Genomic DNA, 13,165 nt, shown 5'->3' with positions numbered 1-13,165 from the left:
CAAAATAGTGAAGAAGGAACTCCTGCCAGAATACTGTAACCTAATCTAATCTAAAATACAAATACATTCCAGTAAATTCCACTCTATATCTTTTGATTCCACATGAGAGGAGCAGAGGGGAGTGAACGGTCTAAAAATATGTCAAAATGAGATAACCCCAGGAGAAAAACACTCCTTAAAACATTGCCAGTTTACAGCTACGACTGTAAACTTGAACAGTTTGTTCTGGTGAACTTGTACTAGACTTTACGTGAAAACAAACACTACGCTACGCTGTGGCGTGTCACATCTTTAGAGGCCGTCGTGGAGGTTGACAGGAGAGCGTTTGAGGCGAGCCACTGAGAGGACCGAGCTGTGCTGGAAAGCAAGTGAGAATTGAGGAATGTGCAAATGAGGACAGCAGATTCCCCTCGTGGCTCATGCCCTCTCGCACCATCAACTGTCTCCCCAAAATATCTGCCCCCACCCCTGGGCGTCAGGCCACCGTCCCCGCTGCCCCGCCCTTGCTACTCATGCGTGTCCTTGTCCAAATGCGTGCCCGCATATACTCACCAGCGTTCCTGATTCTGAGTTGAGCGTGTAGGAGGAATTGAAGAACTTGAGGCTGCTCTTTGGGTCTTCAGGGATCTCCTCTCTGTTCTTGAACCACTGGTACTGAGACTTGGGGAAGCCCTCGTCCTCCACGCAGCTCAGCTCAGCTGACTTCCCAAAAGGCACTGATTTGGGGACACTGCATTTTGGCACCACTGGCTTTACTGCGGTGACACAAAACATATGAACACATTCATGATGCTGACTCTTCACAGGGAGCTTGAACACTTCAGATGTGATGTTCTGTTTGCATCACAGTGATAAAAACAACACTGACACTGTTCTTTCATGATGCTGCTGGGCCTATGATTGACCACGATGCTTTAAAAAACAATGTCACCCTGACCGCTTATGGTTCACCGGACTGTCAGCATTGACAGGACCGGACGGGTACATGATTTTTGGGCCGTGCCAAAAAACGCCACCAAAACACGCGGCGCTTGCTTTCTTTAGCACTGCAATTCGGAGCAGATGCAGTTTCAGAGGTTTCCTCTTATAGCCTAGAACACGCCTTTGCAGCTGGGCAGGTCTGGTCACAACACATCCTCGCATGTATGCCAAAGGGTTGGTGCGACCTACAACACGGTGTCATCTTACTGCATCCAGAGTGTGAATCACTGAGCAAGGTCTCTCTTTTAAGGCCACAATAATAGCTTGTTTTTTAATCCCGCGTATCATATTGTCATTAATCGTTCTCATATCTCTGACTCACATGTTTTTCTCAGCCTAAATCACACTCGCACAGATTAATCAATGATGCAGGCAGTTCAGTACCTCTTACAACAAGGTCAATCGTAATCTCATCAAAGGTCTTCTGGTCATTAGCGGCTGTGACCTCACAGCGGTATTTGGCTGTATCTGATCTCGTGGCGTTGGTTATGACAAGTGTGGCGGGTTCTCTGATCATCGCTCTGTTCTCCAAGTCACCTGTTGGAGGGAAAACATCAACAACGTCATTTATTTATTCATGTGTAGACTGAGACACACTTTGAATCTGTGGCTTTCACACTTTACCTGAGACCCTCTGGTTAAAGTACACATAACTCGGCCCCCCGTTTTTTATCTTCTTCCATTCGATTCTGGGATTGTTCGTTGAGATGGATTCGATCAAACATGATAACTCGATTTCTGCAAGACAGAGAAATAGGACAGGAAGTGAATTCAACACGGATGTGGAAACTACATGTCTTGTTCTTGCTTTCTTTTTTTCTTGTGTGATGGTGCTTGCTGATTGGCTCTTACTGTCAAACTCGTCGGTCCACGGCGCCTCGTTGTTTGTTTTCAGCACCACTGCCAACACGTTGAAGTAGCCTGTAAAACATGACAGAGAGGAGGACGATGCAACATGAGACTCTGCGTGGCAGGAATTTTCATGATACAGTGATGAACTCACACTCTATGCACAATACTGGCTGACGTCCACTGATGTGCTGCGCTTGCTTTGACCCGCTCCTCGGGGATGTTTATAACCCTGCTCACACCTTTTTAAAATTTCCCCAAACTTCATTCAAGTCAAGTAAAAATGTCAACCATACATCAACACTACATTTTAACATGTTGATGCTCTTTAGCCTTGTACTGTCCATCTTCCATTTTTAGTTGTGTTGGTTAAACCATTGTGTGTGTGTGTGTGTGTGTGTGTGTGTGTGTGTTGAGGGTGGGGGAGCTGTTTCTATGCACAGTGGATAATTGCGCAGGGAGGCATGTGCCCTTTTCAGGGCAAGCTCACCATGCCAGTAGTTCAACTGCCTGCCGAGCCCTTTCCTCCCTCTCTCTCTCCTCTGTCTCGCTTTCCCTCACTCCCTCTCCCCTCTCCCCTTTCCCGTCTCTGTCACTCTCTCTCTCTTTCTGTCTGTCTCTCTCTCTCTCTGAGCCTGATGCTGTTGCCCATGTGGGACTAATGGTGCAAAAGCACCCTGGAAAGATCTGTGTTATGCGGTGGAGGGATAGGGCCTTGGGAGAGGGGGGGGCACTGCTGAATCATCCTGACAGCCATTAGTCCACAAACACATCTACGCAAAGTCACTTCCACATGAATGTTAAGACAGAACACGCTGGTGAACACTTCCACAGACATAAAATGATGGTGTGGCTCTTGGATGCAGGGTCGCTGGCACTGAAAATATATTGAAGGCCTAATCTCCATTTGTGTAACTCCACTACTGCTGCCAACTCTGGACTGAGTCTTAAAAATGGAGTTGTAGTTAAATTATGATAAGATTTATGAGCTCCTGTCTTGAGTTTTTTTTTAAACTGAACGTAGACATCAGCAAGAATCTGCATCCACATTTATCTACAATACAGCATACAGACCTCTAAAGTCATGCTACATCTCAGTTACCCGTTATGTTTTCACATATTTTCACTAAACCAACTGTGGAGCATATTCTCATGGCCTGAGCACCTGACGTCATGCTTCACGGAGCAGTATGGAGGTGCGGCCTGCTGCTAATTAGCAGTGGAAGTGTTATTGGGCCCCTCAGTTAAAGAAAATTGCTCAAACGGGGATAACCTGACCTCCACCAACTGTCATCTGGATCCACAGCAGTGTCTAAGGGTCACCTGCTAAAGCAGACAGGGTAAGCTGATTAGCCCGCAGTCTTTTCTGGAGATCATGACAAGACGGCAGCTTGTTTTGAGCCACTGCTGACAGTAATACAACGTTGTGCGAGGGTCAAAAGTAGGTCACAACTTCTTTAACAATAAGAGATCTATCCTCAGGAAGCTCATTAGAAAGAAGACTATAACACAGGTATTAACACTGTAACATTGTTTTTAGAAGCTCATTCTACATGGGATTCTTCAGGTGATATTAAACAGTAAATAGGAATATTTTCAATTAGAAATCTGGGATTCAAGCAGCCTTTTACAGTAACATGTGGAATGCTTCTGTGAGCAGCTCTGGGGGTCTGTAGCTGACCCTGACCTCCCAGAGGACGGGCAACACACTTTCTTCCCGCAAGCAAAATAATACAATATAAGTACAGTATGACATGTGAAGCTATTTGTGGGGAAATATAATCTCTAGGGATGCACCAATGTATCGGTCAAATATCCTATCTGCCCATATTCCTCCTTGTTGACTAACATCGGACATCAGTAAAAAGAAGACAATTCTTCTCGTTAAGCCGGTTAAAAGGATTTTGAAGCATTAGTTTTTCAAAAAGAAAACAATTCAGTTATTCTTTTACAATGATTTCTGTGTTTCCCTGTGGATTTAATAACAACAAAACATAATAACGTAGTAAAACATTTTTTTTTTTAAATCAGCCAAATTCTTATTATAAAAATGGGTACAGTATCAGCCCAGAATAATGGGTGCAGCTCTTATAGGGCTGGGCGATATAGATAAAATCAAATATCACAATATTTTTTACCAAATATTTCAATATCAATATCACAACAATACTGTAGGGATGACTATTGGTGCTTTCACAAAATATTTACACAATGAGATTTTGAGATTGAAAAATAATCATCAATAATTTAGATATAATGACAAAGTGGGGGGGGGGAACCAATAATAGAACAGCTGGAACAGTCTGGTAAGTACAGAAAATGACATTACTTTACTGTAATGCAGCCTTTAAAAGCAGGAAAAGACACTTATGCCCTCTTATTGCCAGCCCTAATCCATAATAGTTTCACTGTTCATAATAATTGTTCTGATTGCTGACGTTTATTCCGATATTTTATTTAGCTTTGCATCACCAGACTGACCAAGCCAGACAATAAAGCTCAGTCCCATGTGGATATAACTAAAACATGACTATTTTCTATATGTTTTAAAGGAGTAGGGAGGATTTCACAAATGTGACAGTAAAAAACCTTCAATAGCTACTTCAGTGTTACATGCACACACACACACACACACACACACACACAGACACACACACACACCCACACACACACACACCCGTCAGAATCAAAAGCTCAGCAGAGAGAAGAGAGAGAAGTAAAGTTTGTGAGCTCTGTGCTGCAGTATAAATGTAAGCTGTCTTTTAATGCACACTGACTGAAGGCTAATCTTTTCTTTCCACTAAAAGGCAGCAACATGACAGAATCCATGTTTACACCGAGGTGAAGATACCTGCTATTCAACGACCTCAATTCATCATGTTTAAAAAAAGCCATTTTCACCGTTTCTGACAAAAGCTTAGTGTATGTGAGGCATGTCGCTGCTTACTTCTGGCTTCGGTTTCAACAGTACCTCGTGTGCTGTGTAACTTTATACCATATCTAAAGTAGGCCAAGTATGCATAGAGTTCAAAATATATCAGAATACGCCAGGTTGAAATAGAATCCAAAGTTGACGATAAATTATTCCTCATGATTGGTTGAGTGCTGCAGCTTTCCATTAAATACACGCTTTAGTTTCTTTCTTTTTTTTCTGTGTCTGTGTCTGTGTCTGAAAGAGCTGTAGGAGTTTTATTACCCCTGTCCCTGTCCTCCTCCTCCTCCTCCTCCTCATCCTTCGTTCTGGAGGGTATTAGTGCAGATTAGGTGCCTAAGTGAGCTTGACGTAGTGATAAAAAGCTTGAGAGGTCTAGCGTGGAAACAGCTGTCCAGGAAAGAAAAAAAACCCACATGAAACCAGAACTCTAAAGGACTGAAGGCTGCCTATATCATAACTAACATAATAATAGACCGCTGATGACTGACATCAAAAGTCATGTCCGTTTATTGTTTATTTCCAGGGGAAAAATGGGGAAAAAAACTCAAAAATGTGAACTGGAGAGTCAATATTTAAGCAGAGATACACGACACAGTGTAACTTAACCACCATCTATCTATCTATTTATCTATCTATCTATCTATCTATCTATCTATCTATCTATCTATCTATCTATCTATCTATCTATCTATCTATCTATCTATCTATCTATGTAAAAACACAATTACTATTTACTCTTAAAGCATACAGCCCACATATTGCGCAATGATAGCAAAGACAAATGAAGCTTCAGGTGGCATTTAATGATGCGTTCACTATCTTACTTAAGCTTCAAGTCGTGTGTTTGTTACTAAAAATGTGCTCACCCTTCATGCTGTGTTGATCATTTTAATGTACACATTTATGATTCTGTTAAATGAAGCATAAAATGGAATCATAATGGCGTTAACTGAGCTTACACACTGTGACACAAGGTATTAGAACACATGTCTGTATGTGTTTTAACACTGCCATGACCCTGTATATATCTGTACTGTCTTCTCCCTGTATTGTGATTTAGTTTTAATTTTCTACGACGTTTTATGTTTACTTTATTGATATGGACCAGCAGATGTGTCTTCTAATTAAACTTATCCTTTCAGTGATTTGCATCATTTCATACAAATCATGTCCTCACTGAACACAAACAGATGTTAGTCATATTTTCTCTGTTGTTAACCTCTACTTCAAACACACAAACAGTGGATTTAGATGACCCCCCTCCTGATTGATGATCAAAGCACTCCTCTCCTAAACCATCTCTGCACCTTTATCCGACCGGGCAACAAGAAGAAACAGCTGGAGCGTCCTGGCCGGTAAAGTATCTGAAGCTTGATGGAAGTGTGGGGAAATGCTGACTGCGTGTTATGAGAGCGGACTTTCCCCATCTCTCCTCCAGTCTGTCTGACACATCCTTCCCTCCACTCATCCTGTCTGCGTTCTTGTCTCCTTGAATAGCCTCTGAGGTCTCGCCCTTCTCCATCGACACGGTCAATAATATAACCGTGTTTTTCCACTCGTTTAACACGGGACATCTTTTTACTTTTCTTTCATGACGGTTCTCACTCTGACACACTAGGACTAAAATGTTGCGTGACCAGATGTGTGAGGAAGATGATTCACTTTTTTAACCGTACAGGTGCTCAGTGGCCTACATATAGAGGGATTTTCCTCTCTCTTTCTGTTTGTTTCCTTCTTTACTCAGTTGGACACAGCTGTGTGAGGTATGGCAATCTGCAAATCTGTATCAAAGTTTTTATTTTTTTAATCTTCCTTGACGGTTGCCGGTTATTCTCTGTAATCTTACAGTAATGCCCTCCTAAACTCCCTCCTCCTCATCATCCTCCTCCTCCTTAGGTTTAACATTGCTGAATAACACAATAAGCACAGAGGAGCTGGTTATCTCTTGATGCCTGCACTGTGTAATGAATCCCTCCTTTTTTTCTCTCTCTCTTTCTATCCCATTGGGAGAAAGAGAGAGAGAGAGAGAGCGCGTTTTGTTTCCCTTGCTGCTGCTCGCTGAATCCAGAGAGGTGAGGCTCGTATCATAAATAGAAAGGTTCAATTAAGCAACCAGATGATATTCCCCTGTGGAGCACCTACGCCTCATGCCTTGTGGAGACTATTCCCACGCCCCCTCGGAAGCTGAAACATCAAAGTACACACACACACGCGCACACACACACACGCACAGTTTCACCAGTTGCTGTTTGGAAACCCGTCACGTATTCCGAGCCGCGGAAAGTCGACAGACATGAAGCTGTTAATATTCATATTTATTAGGATTTTTCTTACTCTATTCATTCTGAACTACTTCTCTCAGCTGATTCCACATAAAGAGGAATGCTATCTGCTCCCTAAGTGCAGATTGAGCAATTAATTTCCTTCCTCTAGTCCAACAGAAATGACCGGCCATCTCAATAAAACACCCCTGTCACATCAAACCGCCCCTCACTCCTCCAAGGCCGCGTCCTCCAACTGCTTTTTAATACTTTATAAAAAAATGACAACGTGACAGAATATACTGCGTGTGTCTCAAATTGTCTGTGGGCACACGTGTGTCGTGGGCCGGGGCGTGTGGATATGAGAACATACGTGTTACATATTCACCGCGTGTAGCTTGTGTTACATGAATAACGTGGCCTAGATACTCCTGATACTTATTCAGCGACGTGTTTTCCAATTTAAACACGAGCAAACAAGGGGATGCAAACAACCGTGTGGAAACACAGCATCGTCCTGTGCTGCTTATTCTCTCCATAACCTCTGCAGAGATAACCAATGAAAAGCAAGCAAACAAACAGGACAGGTTATTAGCAATATAAATGTGTGTCCTCGTGACTTATGAGACTTAATAATAATCAAATGAAGACAATCACAAGACAGCGAGTCTAGCATGAGTTAACATCACTGTCAACTCATAAACAAAGTCTACTTTTTAACACGTTTCATCTTTGATTCATTAGATGTGTATTCGCCGCCATTTTTAACAACATTACAGTAAATGTGCTGCAGCTGGTGAGAGACTAAAAACAGAACGCTGGCTCCTAACGCTGATATAACACGAGCTAAACTCATTAGACTAGATTTTAATTAAAACTGTAAGACATGTTCCAACAGCGTAACATTAATACAGTTTTATTTATAAGTGTGTTCTCAAGACTTTTAGATGATAAGATTTGCAGTTTAATACATTTCAGGTAGTGAACTTAAATAAAAAAAAATGCTGAATAGTTCAGAATTCTGCAAAATCTCACTATTTGTTGGAACTGAGGAGCTTCTTCACTGAGTGTAGTGTAGATGATTGGATCATTACACAGTTAAAGCCTCTTGCTCTATGACTTTTAGTGCTTTCAGAGCCCTCAGATGGGAGTGTGTGTTAAGAGGCTGCCAGGTCTCCTGTGGGCTTTCACTTGTGCATCCCCGTTTTTTATTTCTCTGCTAAAAGCAAACACAGCATCTTTTGAAGGGTGTAAATGTTTATTTTTTTTCATACAGGCTGGGGGGGGTTTTCCGGCACTGCACACATGAGTTGCTGCAGCAACACGCTGAGATTCTGGTTACGGTATGCAAAAGTTCAATATGTGGCTGAGCCAGGAATTTCCAAAGCGTTGAAAGACACTCACACCTTAGCACTTGTTAACTTTGTAAAATGTTAGGTTTTTTTTTATTATTAAAATTATTGAATTATATATTATTGTTGATGATGTGTTACTATAAGGTAAGGTAAGGTAAGGTAAGGTAAGGTAAGGTAAGGTACATTTTATTGATATAGGGGGAAATTCAAATTTGACAAACAGTAGCTGTGTAATGGTGAAGTGATAAAAATTAAATAAAATGAAATATACAATAAACGATCTCTAAAATAATCTGTTATTAAATGAATCTACAATATACATAAATTCCTTACTATATAAAAGTGTGCAATGTTCCTGGGATTAAACAGTAAACAGCCTCAGTCTTATTAGTGGGAGAGGGAGGTACTGGGAGCTGTGGTGTTCTACAGTCTGATGGCTTATAATTGAGATTTATTATATTCTTTTTATTTTTTTAAATGTTGTACTGTACTGACATTGTTTCCTTTATGTATGAATTCTACATGTGCAAAAACTTTATGAGGTATATTTAAAAAGTTAAAGGGACAAAAAAATAAAGCTGTGACCAAGATGAGCGATCGCCTCTTCAACAATCAATATTATAGGTTTAGGGGATTATGTCACAATGATGTCATCAAGTTTTTAAAAAACTGTTAAACTGCTGGTAATTGTTGTTTTACACATACTTATTGACTTGAATGTAATATAGTTAAGCATCTAGTAGCCTCTATCTTCAATCTTCACGGGGAGTATCATGTTAAGACAGGGTTCTAAACAAAATGATATGATAGTGAATCATTAGTGAAGCGTCTGTGTAATTACACATGTTACAGTGATGCGCTGTGACGCTGACAGGAAGCAAGTGAGAAGTTGAACAGCGTGCTGCTGCAGCGCTGCTTCTTCTCTTCTTCCCCCTGAGGAGATGCTAATTTCCATTTGATAAAAGTCTATGATGTCAGCCGGGACACAAAGCCTGACAAATTAATTCATAAGAGCATCGTCATATTACCATAAGCTTCTTTCTGAGAGACGATTACAGCTAGATCCTAGACAAAGCATGCTCTGCTGCTCCCGTTCCCATAGCAATATTGCTGCTGATATTTCCATAGTAACTAGGTTCTCTTTCTGTCTTACTTGTTTTCCCCTCCCCTCCTTCCCCTCCCCCCGTGACTGGTGACCGGGCACCAGACGGGGGCCCCACCTGTTTTTTTTGGTAGCTGTGGGAGAAAGTGACTGAAACAGACCTCAGAAGTCTTCTTCCATGAAAATAGTAACCTCGTGACACAATGACAGCGAGGAGAGAGGGGAGAGAGAGGGTTTTTAGGGCTGAGCCGGCAGGGAGGATGACCCCGGGGGTTGTATTGTCACAGCTGTGGTCATCCGACTGTGTCAGACTCTTCCTATCCAACAAGTGTGTGTTCAACTTTCTTCTCCCGGCTCACACCTCCTTTAACCTCTGTGTGACGGCTCTGTACAGACTGCTGGACATTCATAAGCTTTTTCTAGAAGTCATCTTCACACTGATGTACTCCTGCACTTCTTTTAAAATGCTGTGAGGGTCGGTGTTATAAGTTTCAGCCTACACCTTTTTGGTCAGAAACTGCTTTATTTATCTATTTATTTGTTGTTGTTTTTATTATTTTTCCTTTTTGGTTTGTCACTATTTCTAAAGGAGATGAAGAAAACAAGGACATATGATTATTTACTTAATTTATACATGTGTATTTGAGTTTAATGAAGCAATAAACTAAACTAAACTAAGCTAAACTAAACTCAACTGTATCTTACTTGATTTTATATATTCTATTTATTCAGTTTGAGCTACTTTTACTAAGTATTAGTTTATTATTTTTCTCTTATATTACACTCATGGTTTTTTTTTAACATTAGTGAATAACTTTAAAGCAAATCATTATTTTATGCTGCACTCTCATATTGTTCAGTTTTCTTTTTTATTATAATTGGGTTTTCTTTTATAATTGTATGTTTTAATGTTCCCAATTTGTACTGTGTAATCATCCCCTGATATTTAGTTATTATGTAAAGCACATTGAGTTGCCCCTGTCTATGAAATGAGCTATATAAATGAAGCTGCCTTGCCTTGCCTAACATTGTTTTATGCTCTTTTGACTTCCTTTTAATGCAAAGCCGTAATTTCTTCTTTTTTTGGGGGGCTACATTTTTTGTATGAAAGGTGCTATACAAATAAAATGATGACTATTATTATTATCATTATTCCTTATTCAATCTGAAAGCATTGCAGAGGAAGGAGGCATAAAAAGCTGATCTTTGAGATGTTCTCATCTGCTGGTTTTTTAGTTTCTTAGGTGGAGCTTGAGTGTCATGATTTATTCTCTAAACCTGTTTCCACTTTATTACATTTTAGCCGTCAGCCAATCAAAAAGCTGTTTTGGGAGATCTTTTAAATATTCCACTAAGGTTATTTTTGATTTCAAACTGTGGATAAAAACCAGGTGGACAGAAACACACCTTATTCCATGACTACAGCAGCCTCCGGGTCTGCTGTCAAATCTGTTTAACAAACACTATGAAAAAAACCCAAAAAACTGAAACCGTGTCAAAAGCATAAAGTGTGAGAAAACAAAGAAACTCCACAATAAACATGCGTCACACGCTCCTTCAGCTGTCAAGCAAATGTCACCGCGTTTTGATCCGCCTGCAGCAGCGTGTCACTGCAGGAGGAGCAGCTAACTTTTGAGTGTATGTAAAATATGCAGCTATATTAAACCTACATATAAATGTATCACATGCTGAACAGGGGCGGAGTGGTCCACTGAATTCCTGCTTTGCTAAGTACAGCGTGTCGGTATTTGGGTCATAGTTTGATCAGTTTCCAGGAAAGTTTTCAGACCGCTTCCCTGCCTTCTGATTTCTCGCTTAAATATGACTGATAGACATGAATCAGTGTGTAACGATTAAGAGAATATGAGCTGATGAATTAAGACTAGCTGTTTAATTCTTGCTTCTTCCCGAGGCCAAGCAGCATACAGCCTGCAGAATTATAATGTTGAGAGATGAAAGTGGTCAAGTTAACACTGTGTTCAGAATACTAAGTGGTCAGTATGCAACCAGCTTTAAACACAGAGGCAAAGCAAAGAGTAGAAGTAAAGTATGGATGTTAGTAAGTCACATGAATACCAAACGCTCCTTTTTTATCATCTTAAAGGTTGCTTATAAGGTGAACTACCTCATAATGAAAGCAACACACATCCTGTGTCTGTGTTTACCCTGAACTGAGGGTGATGTCAGCCACTCCGCCCCTGCTGGATAAACTAATTCTGTCTGACTACAACTTGTATCCTGGTATCAGGACTGAATTCAAATGTGTCCTATCTTTTCCAGGTGTACTCAAACACGGTTCATCTTCACCCAGCGGGCCTGCTTGTGTATTCATTTATTCTGCATTTACATATGAAGGTGCTGCGGGCCGTTATCTGTGAGCCCGGTGAGGCCGGGGCCGGCCCATGTGCCTTACCACTGGTGAAGCCCTCTGATCTCAGCGGGGTCAAAGACTAGTCCTGAGCCAATGAGAGGGTGGAGGGGGGGTGGAACGGGGGTGAGTAGCGGTGGGTAGGGGGGGAGGAGCCGATGGTGTCACTGAATGCCTGGGAACCTGTCACTTTGTGTCAGTGTTAGCGTCTACATCTGGCCTGCTCTCACTTTGACCTCAAGCAAAGTACGACTAGCTCACAGGACTGGACCACAGAGGAGGGAGAAGCAACTTTCCACCTTTTTCCACGCGTTCACTCGCCACCACTGCGAGCCATCACTGCACATCAGGAGACTCACTGAAAATACTCACGCTTCACCAATCTCACTCAGGTCTTTTTTAAGTAAGTTTAGTTCATCTAGTTCCCATCTAGGCCTTTTATTCATCACCACATCACAACAGGAAAATACAGTTGGCTAAACAATATCTTCTATATGAAAATAAATAATAAATGCAAACTAATGACTAATGACTAACAGTGTGAGCACAGTCACACAGTATGTAGTGACAGCACTGATGTGCATTTTGTTTACAGTCTATACAAACAGCCTGAGGCATTTCTATCAATTTGCACCAGTCATAAAACAAACGGATCAAAGGTGTCAAACTCTTTAACACACACAGAATTGATTGCAGATTATATAAGCATTTTATATTATATGCTTATATAACTATCATTCTTTGATTCTATTTATCATTATAGCACATTATGGACAAAGTGACAGACAGTCTGACTGCTGATGTATATTTTAAATGAATTTACTACTTTTACAATAGTGTCATCTACTGTAGATGAGTGTGCGCTTTCTAAACATGAGGCTCCTGTATTCTCCCATGCTGCCAAAGTCCTTCCTGACAGTAAAGCATTTACAAAGACCTGATGTTAACTGAATCGTCAATGATAATATTACTCATTCATGAAGTCATGTGAAACATCTTGGCAAACAGATAATCAGATGCTGGCTGCTGTATAAAAATAGTACTGTTGTTTGGAATCACACTGCCTCTTCACATGCTCCGACCAATGGAGACCTTTGTTTAGTGACACAGTTTCAGGCAGTAGGAGTGAATGAATGCTTAATTAAACACAACAATGGTCGATGGCTATTGTGACTGAGGACGCACACAACACACAGTGACCATCGAGTGTGCACGTTGTGAAAAAGTGGAGCTAAAATCTAATACGCAAAAAAAATCCGGTAATGAGACCTCATGGAAAACATGATACGCCCGAGTTCTATTTGAGATGCTGTG

General features: G+C 41.0%; 1 protein-coding gene across 1 annotated transcript in view; it reads right to left on the bottom strand.

Moving 5' to 3' along the window:
• The window catches only part of jam3b (junctional adhesion molecule 3b), a 33,361-nt gene that overhangs the window by 3,592 nt on the left and 16,604 nt on the right, over positions 1-13,165 (bottom strand). Inside the window, exons 2-5 of the mRNA XM_062433393.1 lie at positions 1,834-1,902; positions 1,606-1,719; positions 1,366-1,518; positions 553-755 (exon numbers count right to left, since the gene is read on the bottom strand). Of these exons, the coding sequence (XP_062289377.1) occupies positions 553-755; positions 1,366-1,518; positions 1,606-1,719; positions 1,834-1,902 (539 nt within the window). The remainder of the gene's footprint in view (positions 1-552; positions 756-1,365; positions 1,519-1,605; positions 1,720-1,833; positions 1,903-13,165) is intronic.

This window comes from Scomber scombrus, chromosome 14 (genome assembly GCF_963691925.1).
Source record: "Scomber scombrus chromosome 14, fScoSco1.1, whole genome shotgun sequence".
Classification (NCBI taxonomy): Eukaryota; Metazoa; Chordata; class Actinopteri; order Scombriformes; family Scombridae; genus Scomber; species Scomber scombrus.
The sequence above is the reverse complement of the archived record's forward strand: the minus strand, read 5'-3'. Positions and strand labels throughout refer to the sequence as shown.